We start from the raw sequence: 20,502 nt of genomic DNA on the forward strand, positions 1-20,502 counted from the left end.
TCTATGCATTTGATGAAGTGGGCTGTAGCCCACGAAAGCTTATGCTCCAATAAATTCGTTAGTCTCTGAGGTGCCACAAGTATTCCTGTTCTTTTTGCGGATACAGACTAACATGGCTGCTACTCTGAAACCTAACCTTGGATAGTAAAGAGCAGTCATGTGTGGTTTCAGTACACCTGTGCATTTTGTTACTGAAAGCAAATAGCCTAAAATGTAAATAACTTGCCTGCTGAGTATGGCGCGTGTGTGATTTTGTCAGATTCGGTTCCTTCACGAAGTTAACAGGTGGTTGCAGCTGTGAGACTGGCAGGGGTGGCGCTATTTATGAAGTCAGGTGGCAAATAGGCCCATGGCCCAAAGTGCTGCCACTTAGTCAATTTATGAGAGAGTTACAGAGACAAGAGGTTTTCCTGCAGACAACGGAATATTCAAACACATCCGGCAAAGTATTTTTAGTTATAGGCTAATGTAGAGTCCTGAAAGAGTGGGAGACCAAAAAAAGAGGAGAGTACATAAAATAACCATGCAAACTAGTACTGAAAAAAGTGTAGGGCAACAAAAATTATTAGGGATATGGAACAGATTCCATACGAAAGGAGGTTAAAAAGACTGGGACTGTTCAGGTTAGAAAAGAGACGACTAAGTGGGGATATATGTTCAATGTCTATACAACCATGAGATGTATGGAATCACAGAACTGAATTGAATTGTAACACTGGAAGGGCCCTTTAGAGATTTCCTAGTCCAGTCCCCTGCACTCAAAGCAGATTAAGTTTTATCTAGACCATCCCTGGCAGGTGTTTGTCTAATCAGCTTTTAAAAATCTCTAATTACAGAGATTTCACAAACTCCCTAGGCAATTTATTCCAGTGCTTAACTAGCACGACAGTTAGGAATTTTCTCCCAATGCCCTTGCTGCAATTTAAAGCCATTGCTTCTTGTCCTATTTTCGGAGATTAAAGAGAACCATTTTTCCTCCCTGCTCCTTGTAACAACCTTTTATGTACTTGAAATATGTTATGCCCTCACTCAGTATTCTCTTCTCCAGACTAAACAAATCAATTTTTTTTCAGTCTTCCCTCATACCTCATGTTTTCTAGACCTTTAATCATTTTTGTTGCTCTTCTCTGGACTTTCTCCAATTTGTCCATAATTTTCCTGAAATGTGGCACCCAGAACTGAACACAATATTCCAGCTGAGGCCTAATCAGCATGAAGTAGAATGGAAGAATTACTTTTTGTGTCTTGCTTATAACACTCCTGTTAATACAATGAGAAAGTGAATAGGGAAGTGTTATTTAGCCTGTCACAGAACACAAAAACCAGGAGCTGCCCAATGAAATTTATAGCAAACAGGTTTATAACAAACCTAAAGAAATACTTCTTTACACAATACACAGTCAACTTGTAGAGATGCCAGGAGATGTTGTGAAGGCCAAAAGTATAACTGGGTTCAAAAAAGAATTAGATAAATTCATGGAGAATACGTCCATCAATGGCTATTAGCTAAGATAGTCAGGGATGCCACCCCATCTCTGAGTGTCCCTACACCTCTGACTGCCAGAAGTTGGGATTGGATGAGAGGGGATTGATTACTCGACAGTTGCCCTGTTCTGTTCATTCCCTCTGAAGCATATGGCACCAGCCACTGTCAGAAGAGAGGATACTGGGCTAGATGGACCATTGGTCTGACCCAGTATGGCCATTCTTATGTTCTTAATATTTTGTGATTCATAGATGGCTACAGTCCGTACCCATTTGTCATGTTGCAACAAAAACAATGCTCAGAACTGATTTTTCCAAACACTATTCATCTATCCTTCACCTAAGGATAAGTCGGTGACTCTGCCTCACACCATGTAAGGGTCAGTGCTTAGATGTGCTGCCCCAATAACAGGCTAGGGAGGGAAATAGGATTCAGAGAGTCACAATTTCCTCCCTGGCTCCCCAATTGATTCAGGAAAGGGGAGGCATTAATCTATGCCAGCCCTTTGCCAAGCAGTTTATTTCTCTTCTTATGCTGGTTCAGCTCATTCTAGTGCCTACTGGGAAATGTATGTCACAAAAGCCACCATTCCACTTGGGACTAGCATGCACCGCTTTAGCAGTCTCTGAGAGCAGGGCAGGTACTCATTGGGCATGGACACTGGACTGCCATCTACGCCCTAACAATAGTTCTGCCACCACAAGGTTGAGGCATGCCAGCAGCGTGATCTCAGTGCCCACGCTTTACTTGTTCTGTACTTAAAATAAATGACAACTGTGCAACACAAAAACATAGATCACCAGAGAAAACTTACTTTGTGTCCAGATAGTGTTACTATGGGGATGATTACATGCAGCATTCTAAATTAAGCAAGAAAACAAATATGATGTTCTGAATTATCACACTTAAGTTTACAGTGAAGTATTGTATCTACAGGACTTCTACACACTGATTTTAAGAATTTGTCCCTTTGGATTGGTTTATTGTTATCAATTTTATTGACGCAGCATAACTGTAGTGTTTATATAGAACACTTCCTGCACATCAAAATTAGGCATCCTTTTCTTCTTCACTGGAAACAAAGGACTCCAAAGGCTGGGAAATGCCTCCTTTGTCTTCAATTCCATCACCATTTGCACATTTCAGAGACCATTAAGACATTTTTTGTGATTTAAAGAGTTTATAAACTGGTAATTTGTCCTGAATTTGTGATTTTCTTTCTATTTTTCCTAGGACAATACTACATAATGCTAGCGAGAGGCAAGCTATAAGAAGGAAGTCATTAGGCTGGGCTGTCTTAGATAATAAGGAAATTTCACAAGGGACTAGTTACTTATTATGCCAATGTACTTGCAAGACTCATTTGGGTTTAATTCATTACTATATCACACTGGTGTAGTGCTTAGGGAAATGATTTTTAAGCAATAAAGTGTACTTTACCTATATAGGACATATCTAGAACACAAAATGATTTCACAAATCAAACATCTAAACTTCATTTTTTTAAAGGTTATCATTAAAAAAAATAATCAACTGTGGGGAAAAAATGTCTTCTGAGAACCACATTGTGGACCTGAGATACAAAATGTTGTGTACTTGTGATACTGAATACAGTCTTGAATCAACCAATTTTGGATGAAATTCTGACCTTTTTAAAAGTCTGTGGGAGTTTCCTGATCATAGACTATAACTAGCATTAGAAGGATTAAATTTACATTTTTGGATCTCCCTGCTTTATATTCAGATTTCACTATAGCCAAAAATAGTTTATAGATTCATAGATTCCAAGACCAAAAGAGACCATTGTGATCATTTAATCTGACCACCTGTATAACTCAGGCCATAGAACTTCCCCAAAATAACTTCTAAAGCATATTGTTTAGAAAAAAAATCCAATCTTGATTTAAAAATGGCCAGTGACAGAGAATCCACCACAACCCTTGGTAAATGGTTCTGATGGTTAATTACTCTTATCATTAAAATATGCATGCCTTATTTCTAGTCTGAATTTGTCTAGCTTGAACTTCCAGCCATTGAAACATGTTATTCCTTTCTCTGCTAGATTGAAGAGCCCATTATTAAATATTTATTCCCCATGTAGATAGAAATCAAGTCACCTCTTAACCTTCTCTTTGTTAAGATAAATAGACTGAACTCCTTGAGTCTATCACTATAAGGCATGTTTTTTAATCCTTTCATCATTTTCTTGTGGTTCTTCTCTGAACCCTCTCCAATTTATCAACAGCCTTAAATTGTGGGCAACAGAATTGGACACAATATTCCAGCATGGTCACACCAATGCCAAATACAGAGGTAAAATAACCTCTTTACTTCTACTTGAGATTCCCGTTTATGCATCCAACCATCACATTAGCCCTTTTGGCCACAGTGTCACACTGGGAGCCTATGTTCAGCTGATTATCCACCATGATCCCCAAATATTTATCAGAGCCTCCCTTCCTGTAAGTATGGCCTACATTATTTGTTCTTAGCTGCATACAATTACATTTAGCCATATTAGAATGCATATTGTTTGCTTGCACTGAGCTTACCAAACTATCCAGATCACTCTGAATCAATGACCTGGTCCCGTTATTATTTACCATCCCCCCAACGTTTGTGTTATCTGCAAATTTTATCAGTAAGGATTTTATGTTTTTTTCCAGGTCATTGATAAAAATGATAAATAGCATAGGCCCAAGAACCAATCCCTCAGGGATCCCACTAGAAGTACACCAGCTGAATGGTGATTCCCTGTTTATAGTTACATTTTGAGACCTATCAGTTAGCCAGCTTTTACTCCATTTAATGTATGCCATGTTAAATTTACATTCTTTCTAGTTTTTAATCAAAATATTGTGTAGTACCAAGTCAAATAGCTTACAAACCTTTAAGTATATTACATCAACACTATTACTTTTATCAACCAAAATTTTGATCTCATCAAAAGAAGATTTTCTGCATTATTATTGATAATTCTATCATTTCCATGCAGTAATGGACCAACACCATAGCTAGGATTCTTTTTATTCCTAAAATACTTTAAAGCTCCATATTGTTCTTAACTCTGCTGGCCACTGTTTTCCCCTTGTGTCCCTTTGATTCCCTTATCAGTTTTATATTATGTAGCTTTTGATTTATATTCATTGCTATTAACTTCCCTTTTCTCTGTCTTTCTCTCACACACATACACACAGACACATCTAGAGAGTGAGAGCTACCTTCAATTCCTTTCTAAACCAGGCCAGTTTTTTTTTTAAAATCTGTATGACCTTCTGACTTGATAGTGAAATTGTGGCTTTTTGAACAAATCAGTAAAGTGTTCTTAAACAATTCCCAATTAACATTCATATTTTTCTGATTAAATTTTTCCTCCTAGCTCATTTGGTCTACAGTGGTTTTCAGCTTTGGGAGACTGGCACTTTTCAAGAACCAAGTATGTATATTACTGGTTTGGACTTTATTCTGTTTGCATACTATAAATATGATCAAATAATGATCACTGATATTTAAGCTACCATTAATTTTTAGTTCTGTGATTCATTCATCTTCATCTGCCAAAAGGAGGTCTCACATTAATCCCGCTCAACTTTAGGAAAACAAAAGGGCCACTTTTGATCTCCATAAGATATTAGTACAAAGAGAAACAGAATGTAGATTATTCCTTTACACAAAAATTCACAAGAGACCCAGAGACATCCCTCCTTTGAAAATTAATAATCCATAAAATTCCATGTAGATTTTCTTGCAACCTTCTGGATCCTGAATTTCTAGAGGTTTCTGAAAGATCCATAGGCCATATCCAGTAGTGATCTGGAGCCAGTTCACATCGGTTCGCGCGAACCAGTTGTTAAATTTTGAACCAGTTTTAGAACCGGTTGTTAACCCGCTTCCCTGCAGGGGACGCTGAGGCTTTGATGGGCTCCGGCCGGGAAGTGATGTAATTCCTCCTCCGGCCGCTGGGGGCGCTGCACTGCGGGAGCCATGTGGGCTGCCCCTGGCCCTGGGAACGAGCCCTGGTGCTGCTGCTGCTCCCCCGACCCCTGGCCCTGGGGCTCCCGATGCTGCCTGGTGGGTCCCCAGCTGCTCTGCTGGGCCTGGGCTGCGTCCTGCTGCTCTCCCCGTGAGCATCCACCACCCTGCCGCAGCCAGCCCCTGCCACACCCTCTACCTCCAGCCACCCTTGCACCCCCTGCCCGCAGCCAGCCCCTGCCTCCAGCCACCCCCGCACCCCCTGCCTCCAGCCAGCCCCCGCACCCCCTGCCCGCAGCCAGCCCCCGCCTCCAGCCAGACCCTGCCCACAGCCAGACCCTGCCTCCAGCCACCCCCGCACCACCTGCCTGCAGCCAGCCCCTGCCTCCAGCCACCCCCCGCACCCCTGCCTCCAGCCAGCCCCGGTCTCCAGCCACCCCACACCCCTGCCTCCAGCCAGCCCCCGTCTCCAGCCACCCCACACCCCTGCCTCCAGCCAGCCCCCGTCTCCAGCCACCCCACACCCCTGCCTCCAGCCAGCCCCCATCTCCAGCCACCCCCGCACCCCCTGCCTCCAGCCAGCCCCCTTCACCCCCTGCCCGCAGCCAGCCCCTGCCTCCAGCCACCCCCGCAGCCCCTGCCTCCAGCCACCTCCGCACCCCCTGCCCGTAGCCAGCCCCCGCCTCCAGCCACCCCCGCACCCCCTGCCCGTAGCCAGCCCCCGCCTCCAGCCACTCCGCACCCCCTGCCTCCAGCTAGCCCCTGCCTCCAGCCACCCCTGCACCCCCTGCCATAGCCAGCCCCCGCCTCCAGCCACCCCTGCACCCCCTGCCATAGCCAGCCCCCGCCTCCAGCCACCCCCCACACCCCCTGCCCGCAGCCAGCCCCCAACTCCAGCCACCTCCGCACCCCCAGCCCTCAGCCAGCCTGTCTCCAGCCACCCCTGCACCCCCTACCCGCAGCCAGCCCCTGCCGCACCCCCTGCCGCATGCAACCCCTGCACCCCCTACCCGCAGCCAGCCCCTGCCTCCAGCCACCCCCTGCACCTCCTGCCTGCAGCCAGTCCGTCTCCAGCCAGCCCTGCACCCCCCTGCCCTGCCCGCAGCCAGCCCCTGCAGTCTAATTAAGGCACAACAGACTACAGTTTCTGTGATAAAAGAAGAAAGCGTTAAATAGGATAAGTCCAGTGTAGCTCCCTCAGGGGAAGCAAAAATATATGCGGGTAAATGGAAATCTGTCCTGGAAAGGGAAAAGGAGGAAGCAGAAATATTCAGATAGGCACAGCTTGCAGGGAAACAGAAGGACACCAAAAACAAAGCCATCCAGGAGATTCAGGGGATTCCACAGATATATCAAGTGAAAAAGTACTCAGGAGAAGTAGAACCAATAATAAATTATGTGGGAGATGAAATTAAAGCTGAGCTAAAACTCCCTTGTCAAATCTGTCTTCAACATGAAAAATACAGAGGTTGACATAATGAGTTACAGAAAGGAGAACCAGTCAAATTAACCACTGATAAAGGACAGGTAAGTAAATATTTAAAGGCAAATTTAAATAAAACTAATCAGCTAAGCCTAAGGGCACAGCTACACTAGAGAGCTTACAGTGGTGCTGCTGCACCGATGAAGTGGCGCCGCTGCAAGCTCTCTGTGTAGCTGCTCTCAGCCAACAGGAGAGAGCTCTCCTGTCATATTAGCTACTCCAGCCCCCATGAGTGGCAGTAGCTATGTTGGTGGGAGAAGCTCTCCTGCAGACATAGCGCTGTCCACACAGGCACTTATGTCAGTATAACGAATGTTGCTCAGTGGGGACGGTTTATTCACACCCATGAGCGACATAAATTATGCCATCAGAAGCTGTAATGTAGACAGGCTCAGCCTCAATACTACTACAGTTGCCTTTAGCTCAAGGGATGGTGGTAACCTTTGCTGTTGCAGGAAAAGATACCCAGATTTTACTCTACCATGAAGTCTATTTGGCACGGAACATTGAATAGCTGATTTCTATGGACCATGTAATCATTTGTTTCTGAAGTATGAATTACCAGCCACGGTCAGAAACAGGATTCCAGGCTAAGGACAAACTTGATAGTTTCTGCTCCTATCAAGAACTTTGGAAGACAAGGAAGTCGCAGACTTCAGGTTAAAAAACTGCATCTCTCAGCCATCACCGGTGAAAATAACTCATTTGGTTTGTGAGACTTATTTTTGTTTTCCTTGGCAGAATAAACAGACAAATGTGCCAAATTCTGTCACTGGAACACAATCTGAAAAAAAATCAATTGTCTTATGAACTGATCTGGAAAGAAATACAAATTTTAAAACTGCTGTAATATTCCATAGTAAGTTATGGTACTTGAGACATTTCTATCTGTTAAAGCTGAAATTCCTCCCTACTAGTCACAGCAAACAATATAATTACTATATTATATTTCTCTTACCCAAATGCATGTGGTTTGTCAAAAATATAATGCAGCAGAAAGGAAAACAATTCCATTTCAGAAATTACATTAAATTGTACACCAGCATTCACTCAAATGTATTAAAAAGAACAGGAGTACTTGTGGCACCTTAAAGACTAAGAAATTTATTAGAGCATAAGCTTTCGTGGGCTACAAGTACTCCTGTTCTTTTTGCGGATACAGACTAACACAGCTGCTACTCTGAAACCTGTCAAATATATTAAGGACTTTAAAGGAGAGAGACATATTTTTGCTTCCTTTCATCCTTTGACTGTCTTGTCTATCTGCATGTTCTATGCCTAGCACAATGGGGCACCAATCTTGATCCAAGCCTCTAGGAACTACTTTGCTAAAATAATAAGTTAATAATAACAGTGATTTAATTCAAAGAGGGATGGCAAGGGATAAAATGATTTATGATGTAGTAAAAATAATACCTTGCAATAGACTTGAAATTAATTCTTGTCGACATTATTGCAAAAACTCCTGTAACATATAGAGCAGAATGCACAGGAAGGTAGAACCATTCACTCAAGCAATCAAACAGAGACTGTTTGAAGTTTAAGACCATTCCAGATATTTTGGCTGTGTATGTTTCTTAAGAAGTATCAAAAGGTGTGTTTATAATTTGACTGTCAAGTTGTTTTCATTCTTGTACTATCACATTTCTATGGTGAAACTGAACCAACAAACTAAAGGTTGTTTGCTAACTGGAAATCTTTTTTCCATTACTGCCCCTCCACCCCCCGCCCCGCCACTGCTCACTCTCTTTCCCTCCTCCCCATGTCTGTCTAAACTGCACGTGAAATTCAATTATCTCTATCCTACCTCATAAAAATTAATCTTCATGACATGCCTGATTAGAAGTCAACATTATATATTTATGTTTATGGAAAATTCCTGCCTTTAGGGATCAGTTTAGTGTTTAAACGATAAATGAATGCATTATATTTATGCAGGAATTTGGTTTAAGTGCAGTTACTCTGGTTGTATTTTTAGATGACTGGGGAGAATAAAATACTGCAGAATATATTCATAAGTGTTCATTTGCACAGAAACCTCAAATTCACTTTGATGGTATTTACAATTTCAACCATTATATATTTGTTTTCCCACAAACATTCATATGAACTTTTATTAGTCTCATTATTTATTGTTCACAAGAAATTGTAGAGTGAGGCGTTGCTTAAGAGAGTTTAGGACTGCACTTGCATCTGGACTGAATTAATCTAGCATCTAAAAGGTAACTAACATTTAAAATGTATTTAGATGAGCGAAATGGGAGTCCAATGTATGGTATTGTATTCCTATTGGCTAGAGATGCTTGGGAACATTGAGACAATATGCTGTTGCAACTCCTGTTCAGGATTGCACCAGCGTCTAATTAATTCTGGAGTCTTCTCTCTACAAAGAGAGAGCACCTTCACGAAGCTGAGAAGAATGGCCTTGAATATCTATGATTCCTTGAAATACTGTTCTTTTTTTGTCTCTTTTTGATTATTATACATCAGCCTTTTGAACCTATCCTTTAGTCTTTACTCAAAAACACTCCCACTGAAATTACTTGTTAGGAAAACAAGCTGATGTTTTGTGGTTCCTCAATACACAATGTTAACAATAAACACATTGAGTGAAATTCTTGCACCACTGAAGTCAATGCCAAAGTCCCACTGACATCAGTGGAGCCAGAAAGTCATCCATTGTGCTGTATCTTACATTATGTTTTCCTGTAAAATTTTATAGGGCAAGGGGAAAATATACTGAAGATGTAGGGAAAGAGAACTGACATATTTTACAGTACAGTACAAATAATATACTGCTGTTCCTTAGTTTGGCAAGTTCAGTTTACTCATTATAAACACCATTCTGCAAAAAGGTATAGTTATCAGGTAATTAAAAGTATTCTCAGACTATAATGAGGGATGCTGAGCTAGACTGCATCTGACATGTGCACACTGAGGGGAAGGTGTTTTTTTCCCCATTTCACCTCCACAGAGGCACAGTGTGGAGAAAATGTAAGGGGTTACATTGTCAAGAGTGCCTAAGTGATTTAGGACACTTTTCAAAGTTCCCTTTTCAAAAGTGGTTTAATAGCTTTTAATAGCATTTAGCTTCCCCAATAAAACAATTGGTGGTTTCAATAAGTGTTTTGCAGTATTGCCCACCCTCAGAATTCAAAAGTTATAATCTAGGCCCCCCAGAATCATGATATCGGCTTTGAAAACATGATATTTGGGGGGAAAAATGTGTCAGTCTTTTTTCATTTGCCTACTGGTTTGGGGACTTTCAGTGTTCACATTTTCAATCTTGTCTTTTGCATCCATGTGGATAGGATCTTTCATATTTAAAAAAGTAAGCCAAGATTCCCAAGTAATCATCTGTTTCCTGGAACTAGGGCTTTCAGAAAAACACCAAATATCATGAGACATGACATAAAATCATGTCAGTTGGCAGCACTGGTTTTGAGGGAGCAAGAACTGCAGGACTTAATCCGAAGAGATGATATTATTCTATATTTCATTATACCTTTGCTTCTACAATCCTGCATGCATCAATACTGAAATATCTGGTGGGTGTCTGTGTACATATACACACCTGTTTGCTTTTAAATAATTACACCCTTTACATCAGAATCTAGAGATTTATTTGATAAATATGGCTACCACCCAAGACCTTTTTTATATAATAAACCTATAAAAAGACTGCCAGCTTCAGCACTTGCTTTGAATGGTCTGAACTTGTCAATCTGTGCACATCCAAAATCATTTCAATGATTAACAAAATAATGTTCCCTACAAAAATAATCCCCCATTTTACAATAGGAACACTGCCCAGATTTGGGTCATTATGGAAGTATTATTTTTAACAAGGTTCTCCATTAATTTTATACATTTTTTCCGCATCATTCTAAGTCCCTTACAAGTATATCTGATGGAAGTGTCATAAACTTCATGAAAAATTTGAACATAAGCAGCAGAATTCAATGTTTGCAAACAATATACTGTATAGAACAGAAAGCCCGAGGCAGGCCCTGGGCCAGTTTGTTTACCTGCCACGTCCGCAGGTTCGGCTGATCGCAGTTCCCACTGGCCGCGGTTTGCCACTCCAGGCCAATGGAGGCTGCAGGAAGGGCGGCCAGCACATCCCTCAGCCCGCACCGCTTCCCACAGCCCCCATTGGCCTGGAGCAGCGAACCGTGTCCAGCAGGAGCCACAATCGGCCGAACCTGCAGATGCGGCAGGTAAACAAACTGGCCTGGCCTGCCAGGGGTTTTCCTTGAACAAGCAGGCCCCTAGTTTGAGAACCACTGGTATAGAAGAAACAAAAGATTAAAAGAACGTGTTTACATACTATCAGAAACATCAGTTACCAGTGCTAACAATAAATAAAATAAAAAATAAATAAATTAAGATACATACCTGAAAATCTGTTGAATATTTTCAGCTTTGATTTCCTTGAGAATCTCGTGATAGAAATGAGGGTCACTTGGTTCTGAAGGAGTGGGGGAAGGAGGACATTTTTTGTGTGCATAATATCCTAGTAAAATTCCAAAAATAAATAAAGTCAAAACAGTGCAAAATAGTTTAAAGATCCGACAAAAGTTGCAGCGGTTGCTCTTTGGTGCTGGTCTCGTATAATGTGACACATAGTCTGGGTCTTCCTGAAGTCGCTGAAATCTTCCTTTAGGGGATGCTGAGGGCTGAATAGGCTCGAGATCAATGTTGGTGTTTTGTGGATTTCCCAAATGGTGATCGACTGTACCATCCAGTCGGAAATGGTCAAAGCCAGGCTCCTCCAGCTCTTTTTCCATGTCCCATTCTAGTTCCAACGTGGTGGCCTGGAGGTCATCATTGTCAAGGTATTGAGAGTGCCCCTGTGTTCTCTGGTCTGCGTTCACTTTGTGATAAGCCATCTTTTTACCTATTAAAAAATGACAAAAAGCAGTGTCTCCTTTGTTGTCTATAGAAAGCATTTAAATATTCACGGGTGTCAGTTCTGTCTTCATATGCAATTGTGTGTGACTTTCACCACTCTTAGAGAGATTTTGTGTGTCCATATTTAAAGGAAAAAATTGAGTCCATAATGTTGCATTCTTCCTAAGCATAACCTTCTTTAATTTTCTTCTCAGTGCCATTATACTGTCAGTATTTCTATTAGCATCTCCATTTGGTATTAAAAAAAAGGTAATAATAACTGTCATCACATATTAAAAAGTATGAGAATGTAGGGAATATTTCAGTACTAACAAGGGAACATACAAGTTGTCCTTGTAGTTTTTTCTGCATTTTTAATTTTTATAGTTCTCTAACATAGCATTAATCCAGTGAGTACAAATGATATATTTTCAAAATTTCCAAAACAAATATTTAGCAATACACTTCAATATCTTTTTGGAGCTTTTGAACATGGCGCATGCCAATTTTTGTATGCAGATTTCATTTAGCTTGACATCTAAATCAATCATGCTGCTGAAGTAAAATACAGTGTCTAACACAAAGGGGTCCTGGAACATGTCTAGGACTTGTAGGTCTTATGGATAGTACAACAAATAAATAAAAATAAAGTTAAAGAAAATATAAATAAAATAGCTTTATTTGTCTGCAAAGGCAAGGGAATGCTGGATTAAAGTTTGAAATTTGAGGGTGACACTCAACTTTACTTACACATCAATAAAAGGCTTCCATTTGGATAGACTGTTCTATTACTTACAGGTATTAAAATGCATAGTTTCTGAATGACTGATGAATTTACTTAGAAAGTGTCCCAGCTGCTTTGCTCCAGTTAGTTTTTCCATTTTAATGAATCAGAATTACTGCCAAATTGGGATTCTTACCTAAAGCATTTACTTAATAGTAAAACATAACTCTAGCAATTCTAGACATTTCTATAGCTGTGTGAGCCTTCTAAGTGGAACTCTGACCTCTAATGCAAACATTCAAAGTCAATTCTCTACAAATCATTTTTAAACTGACTGCAGTGATGAGCCTCAGTTTTCATCCATACTTTGACAATAGACATTCCATCACAAGAGCATCAGCAATTTAATGCTTTTCAAACATCAGACAGACTCATCAATTAGAATGAAATGCAGATACACATATTAACTCCTCACAATGATGGATATCTGAGTGACATCCGCACTGCTACCTTCCTTGTTACACATTAATAAATTTTCTTGAGCTAAGACCTTGCTTCCAGATGGCATTTTCTGGGTCACATACTGGATGAACCCACTTTATATGATGAAATAGAAAAAGAGTTTAGCAATAATCTTTGAAAAAAATAAAAGATTACAAAACACAATGATTTACTGAAACAGCCTATCATACTTAAAAAAAATGTCTTGCTCTATACAGTACCTAATTTACAAATCATATTTCCCTACAGAACATCTGCCATTTCAATGTCCCTTTCCTAAAAACAGACACAGCGGATAGACTTACAACAGCCAACAGGATACCCACCTTAAGGCATACTATACAGTATTTTATAGCACATCTCCCACACACATTTTGCACCTGATCCTTCCATCCCTGCTCAGACAAAACTCCCACTGACTTCAGGGGAAGTAGAAACAGATGCTAAGATATGACCCAGACCAACATTTTAGATGGTCAAAGTTACAGTCAGATTAGTGGCCATTTAGAGGAGTTTAAGACCATCATAAGAACATAAGATTTGCCATACTGGGTCAGACCAAAGGTCCATCCAGCCCAGTATCCTGTCTGCCGACAGTGGCCAATGCCAGGTGCCCCAGAGGGAATGAACCTAACAGGTAAGTGATCAAGTGATCTCTCTCTCCTGCCATCCAGCTCCACCCTCTGACAAACAGAGGCTAGAGACACCATTCTTTACCCATCCTAGCTAATAGCTATTAATGGACTTGACCTCCATGAATTTATCCAGTTCTCTTTTAAACCCTGTTATAGTCCTAGCCTTCACAACCTCCTCAAGCAAGGAGTTCCACAGGTTGACTGTGCGCTGTGTGAAGAAGAACTTCCTTTTATTTGTTTTAAACCTGCTGCCCATTAATTTCATTTGGTAGCCCCTAGTTCTTATATTATGGAAACAATTAAATAACTTTTCCTTATTCACTTTCTCCACACTACTCATGATTTTATATACCTCTATCATATCCCCCCTTAGTCTCCTCTTTTCCAAGATGAAAAGTCCTAGCCTCTTTAATCTCTCCTCATATGGGGCCCGTTCCAAACCCGTAATCATTTTAATTGCCCTTCTCTGAACCTTTTCTAATGCCAGTATACCTTTTTTGAGATGAGGAGACCACATCTGTAGGCAGTATTCAAGATGTGTGCGTACCATGGATTTATATAAGGGCAATAAGATATTCTCCATCTTATTCTCTACCCTTTTTTAATGATTCCTAACATCCTGTTTGCTTTTTTGACTGCTGCTGCACACTGCGTGGACGTCTACAGCGAACTATCCACGATGACTCCAAGATTTCTTTCCTAATTAGTTGTAGCTAAATTAGCCCCCATTATATTGTATGCATAGTTGGGGTTATTTTTTCCAATGTGTATTACTTTACATTTATCCACACTAAATTTCATTTGCCATTTTGTTGCCCAAACATCCTTGAATGGGATCAGCAGTCTTCCCAACTTTGAAGGCTGAAAGTACATTGCCAGTTTTACCTAAGGCCATTGCAGTATCTGCATCATTCACTTGTATTTCTCAGTTGCCAGTGTACTAATGAGTTAGTTACTACAAAGGAATAAATTTAATATTGCAAATATAGGGGTTATCTAACTGCAAACATTTGGACCATAATTTACTCATAGACTTTGCTTTACACTTACAAGTAGCCCCACAGAACTTCTTAAATGACTGGAACAACTTTAGATCAGAAAAAAAAACAAGTCTGTGAAAATCTGGTTTGCTTTTAAAGGAATATAAACACAAAACTTACATTTAATTAACCTTTCAAAAGAAACTGACACAATTCAGAGCTTAAATAAATAATGCCTGTCTTAACTCATTCAATTTTGCTGGAATGGGACATTGTGCTGTTTTATTTTAACAATGACCTGGTGTGATGTTCTTGAAAATCTTGCCATTGATCTTAGATAAGCAAGGGCTTGATTCTGCAAGGTTCTGAGCACTGTACCCTGCATCTAGCAAAGCATGTAGGCATGTGCTTAAAATTATGCATGTGCATCAGTGCTTTGCAAAACAACATCCAGAATCCCAAGAAGGCCCTGATCCTGCAAAGACTCACACACACATTTAATTTTATGCACATGAGTAGCCTCACTGAGTCTCATGCTCTTTTGTTAGGGATGGGATTGGGTTGCATATTATCAATATACTGTGGTCTCCATTAAAAACAGTCAGCTCTTATGGACAGCTGCCAAACCACATGATCTTTGCAGACCTGTACTGTATTGATTTCTTTGACAAATTAATTTAAATGCCAGCTTTTGTATATATGGTCCTTTAAACACAAACCAAAACATTCATGTGGGTGTTTAAAAAGCCATTTCAATCCATTAAAATTTCAGCATTCCCCAACAGGTAGAAAAGGAAATAACTACAGTATGTCAGATTGTGTGGTGTGACAACTGTCACTAAGTGCTAACTTTTTATGGTGGCCACTGTATATTGGCAGTATGCAATTAGTGTATGCATTTATGACATTTAAAATGTATGTTTCAATTGAATCTATATTAATAAACGTATAATAAATTAATAATAAATTCCCCTGGAATGGTGGTTGAAGCATGAAGGGACATATGAATCTTTAGCACATCTGGCATGTAAATGTCTTGCAATGCCAGCTAATGACTTCAACAGAATCAGAAGTAGGCCAAGGATAAAATTTTCAAAAGTGCCTAAGTGACATAGGATCCTAGGTGCCATTTTCAAAAGTAACATAGGCATAGTGATAGAAGCAGAGTACTTGAATACTGTATATTGACATAGCTATTGGAAGTTTTACCACATGAATATATTGGTTTAATTGAATAGGGGGCTAATAAGGAAAAAATCAGGAAGGAAGAATAGCTCAAAATAACCCACTCTCAGGAAACACTTGAGGGTTGTTACAGGACAATGGCAGAGCCATTGGCTCTGAGGAGTTCTGTTCAACCTACTGAACTGTTTTTTAACAAGAAGAGCCAGACCCCCCTCCCAGAACTGACAAGAACAAAAACTCAAGTTGAATAAAAAGAGATTATTTCCAGAGGGGTGGTAGTTACTGTGGAGGTTTTTGGGAAAACTAGACTGATACAGGCTCTCACTGGGGTGTCTGGGGAAACTAGGCCTGCTTAGGTGCCCTTCAGGGGATAGTAAGCCTTTAGGTAAGACAGACATCCATGTAACCTGTCTGTTTTAAAATCCTTTCTTGAAATACTTTGGTCTACCGTGAAAATAAATAAAATTTGGGTTTAAAAGGTTGACTGGTCACTATCTATATTCACCACTAGTCACAAACTCCCATAGGAAAGTATCACAGGTGCTGAACCCAGCTGGACTTGTTTAGTAAGCATGGTGGATCCACAGGGCCTAATCTAAGGGTGGGACAATTGTGTGATAACTGCACCTCTGTCCCCTTCCTTCATCTCTCTGAATGGAACCCTTCAGGCCTCATGCCTTTACTTCTTCTGGAGGTGCAGCAATCTCTCTGTGCCCATGACAGGATCCTAGGATCCTAAGATTGACTTTCTGTGAGATTTAGGCTAAATGCCTAAATTACTTTTGAAAATGGAACTTCATCTCCTAAATCAATTAGGCATTGCTAAAATTTTTACCCCAAATCAGAATGATAGGCACAAGGAGAGGTGATGCATCGGGGGGGGCATATGGGTCCTATCCCCCCACCCCCAGATTGCTCGGTCACATGGTGAGCTGGCAAGGTGCAAGCAGCATCAGGCAGAGAGAGCAAGAGGCAGGAAGAACAGCTGGGAGCTGCAGGAAGGGAGGTGCTGCTTTCCAGGAGGAGGGATTTGGCTGGGGGAGCGTGATTTGAGCAGTTCCGGGGTTGTGTCTCCCACTATCAGCAGGCATAGGTTGTCTCTGGGCACAAGGCAATAGAAAATTAGGCCTTCTTCAAATTCCAAAAGCTCAGGGACAGATGTTCAATTCCTCAGCACCCACAACTAAGGCCAGATATTTAAGAGAGCTCAACTCCTACATACATATCTTTATAAGGGCCAAATTTTCAAACATGACTAGCACCCAGGAGTTCCCATTCTGACACCTATGGCTATACGTTCTAGAACAGCTCGACACCCAACTTGTCCATTTTTTATTTTCATGCCTAAAATGGGAGGTGAATCCCATTTGCGAGTTATGACCTACTCTGAAGACAGTGGGATTTGCATAGGTTCAGCTAAGGGCAAAATTTGGCCAGAAGACCCTTTATAACTGGTAGTGGTGCACAAGATGAGAAGAATGACTTGATTCTCAGAGCTTAGGATGAGAAAACAGGGCTGGTACTTAGTGGGGAAAATCTATTTATTTCTAAACTGAGCAAATTTGATATGGAAATCAATGTGAGGCACAATGAATATAAAGCCCCACAATGCTCTTTTACAAAGCCATGTTTTAGAGTAGAAATTTTTAAACTCACTGATATCTGTAAAGTGCTTTCAGATATTTAGACATAAGATGTTATTATCGCATGGTCTACTGACTCCCTGTGCAAAAATAAGTCAACACTAAAAAAAGGAAAAATTACAGTTTTTTTGTAACAGTCTATAAAATCTCATTCTCAATTGTTTGCTCAGTGGGATTTAATTGATTTTTTATCAATTTCAACCCTGAAGTGGGACCTCTAGAAATAATAGATTATAGAGCTGAAGAAGGCAAGATTTACAATTGGGCTATATTGGAGTTTTGCTATATTTTGATAGATTGCCTTAATCATTTTATGCATGGCTTATAAAAGGAAATAGACTAACATAATGTTATGCTTTTTTGAACTATTTACATAATTTTCTGCTTTTTTAAAAAATATTTATATCTGAAGAACTCAGAGAACAATCAAGTTTATTTCACCATTGTACAAAGTGTACTTTCTGGGTGAACTCCAAAATGTTAAAGCTCAAGTATAGTAAGTTGCCATGACAACTGCTGCAGCAAACCATACAGTATGTTTATGAACATAAATTTACTAAGACATATATATACATAGCTGACCAGACTCACTGACACACCATAATTATTGCTAATTAATCTATCCAGTCACATATACAGGACAAAATGCTGCTCGCAGAAAATCAAAGAATATGCTAATTTAAGTCAACTGGGCTATTCCAACCCAAGAAAAACCAGAGGGAAAGCAGAATCATTGTGTGTATGATGTACAGTACAAGATGGTTTCCAAATACCAGTCAGTAAAGCCTTCAAGCTACAACCACTTTTTCTTGCAACTCAATACAAAAGTGAAAATTACTATAAGCTATCATATTGCAGAGTTTGGGCTATTACAGCTATGGGCTAACAGTGTAGTAGTAATCTGTCTAGTAACCTTTGACCTTCTTTTCTGAGTCTCTTCTGAAATAAGCTGTCAAATCTCAGAAATGCCTAAGTTTGATTATTTGGGTCTGCCTAGAGGTGTAATTTTGCATGGTGTACAATTCCTGTGAATTCATCACAATGTATTATTTCACACATACTCAACGTGGTGTGACATTCAGCCTACTGAATGTCCTAATGTGAAAATGCTCAACTGAGCTTTATTGCTTCACTTTAAAAACAAAAACTCACATGAATTAACTCAACTCAAAAAGTCAATGAATGTATTTGTATAATATAAATGTATCCCTCTTTTCTGTTTCTCATTTCTTGATAGATCTGCAGTGCCCTGGATATACAGTCCCCATACTAAACACTAAACTGTTCACTCTCTGTAAGCATCTTACCTAAAATCCAGTATGTTTGTATTCATAAGACATCTAGTATGTTTGTATTTCCAAACACACTTAGGTCCCATATGATGGAGTAAATCTAAATATAAAGCTATGTATCTCAGCTGCATATGTGCTTTTGATAATTTCTTAATGGGTTTTTCCTCTTTATTTTGAAGTCAATCCTTAGTATTACATCACATAAACAAAAACTGCTGTAGCTGGAACTGAAGCTCTTCCAATACACCCAATTGTGACCTTGACCTTGGGACAGCAGATAAACATTCTGTCCTTGGGCGTCTGGCTGGAGGTGAAGATGCAAAGCTAATTCATTTGATAGACCCTGTTTGTTTCTTCTCACTTCATAAAACATTCTCAGCCATACTTCTATGTATCTGCTGAGATGAATGAGGATGGGGTATTATACTAAATAGAATAGGAAAAGCTGCCACTAGAAGGTAATTTCCATCCTCAACTACCCATGCCACCTTTCCATTCTGTAGTAATCCATGTTTTTACTCATTGGAAGTTAATGCTTATGCTGTTAATGGACTTTCAAGTAAAACAACTTCAATGTACCACTGCACGTGTTTCATTTTCTGAATCTATAGGATTACCACCAGGGATTGAACCTCAAACATCTAGCATTAAGAACATTGGCCTGTATCTATTGAGTTAAAGGATTATCTTCTTAACTTTTAGCTAGTAGACTCATATCCTATGTGGAGCTGCCCATAGAAGGGGCACAACAAACTGAACAATCATTTACATGTGCATTTTACAGTTCAGCTCCTTTAACAGCAAGACTTTTCAATTGGTCTTCTTTACCTTGTAGACTAATTTTTACAAGTGAGTAAGTTAGTTGTTTAAGCTTAAACTGCTTATTGTTTAGACCAGTCATTCTCAACCCTTCTGAACTACTGTACCCCTTTCAAGAGTCCGGTTTGTCTTGCAGACCCCCAAGTTTCACCTCACTTAAAAACTGCCTGCTTACAAAATCAGACATAAAAATACAAAAGTGTCACCGCTCACTGTTACTGAAAAATTGCTTACTTTCTCATTTTTACTGTATAATTATAAAATAAATAGATTGGAATATAAATATTGTACTTACATTTCAGTGTGATACTTGAGCTTGTTTTTCACTTGTGAGCCTTGTCTGAAGCCCGAGCTCCAGGCAGTGGGACTGAAGCATCTAACTTAGCTTTGTAGGGCCCTCTTTAGCGTGGGGCTCCAAGCAATTGCCCTGTTTGCCACCTCTTAATGCGAGCTTTGCACGTGCGATCCCCCTAAACTCATCCCATGGCAACCCCCAGGTTGTGAATAACTGATCTACATGAGTTGAGTACCCCCTGGAAGACCTCTGGGTACCCACAGGGGCATGCGAACACACAGGGTACACGTACCCCGGTTGAGAACCACTGGTTTAGAGAGTACCTCCTTTTGTTTTAAAGAACACATTTGTGTACATAACTGAAGATGAGGGAAATTGTGCTCTAAAAACTAGGAGAAAAAAAAGGAATTTATACCAGGGTACTTCTCAGTAAGCTGAGTTAAAGCAGAACATCAATTGTTTACCCTCTAATATATGGTTAACCTAGATTTTGTGAGGTATTTCAGTAATAGCCGTTTGAAAAAGCTTAATGCATTGAGAAATGGACAAGAAGGCTGATGGTTTGTACTAAATCAGTAAAACACATACAAATAA

General features: G+C 40.1%; 1 protein-coding gene across 1 annotated transcript in view; it reads right to left on the bottom strand.

The window, feature by feature from the left end:
* NAALADL2 (N-acetylated alpha-linked acidic dipeptidase like 2) overlaps nt 1-20,502 on the bottom strand; it is a 901,987-nt gene that overhangs the window by 483,637 nt on the left and 397,848 nt on the right. The window contains exon 4 of the mRNA XM_043492184.1: nt 11,340-11,841. Within this exon, the coding sequence (XP_043348119.1) occupies nt 11,340-11,833 (494 nt within the window). The 5' untranslated portion in view covers nt 11,834-11,841. The remainder of the gene's footprint in view (nt 1-11,339; nt 11,842-20,502) is intronic.

This window comes from Dermochelys coriacea, chromosome 9, assembly GCF_009764565.3.
Source record: "Dermochelys coriacea isolate rDerCor1 chromosome 9, rDerCor1.pri.v4, whole genome shotgun sequence".
Lineage (NCBI taxonomy): Eukaryota > Metazoa > Chordata > Testudines > Dermochelyidae > Dermochelys > Dermochelys coriacea.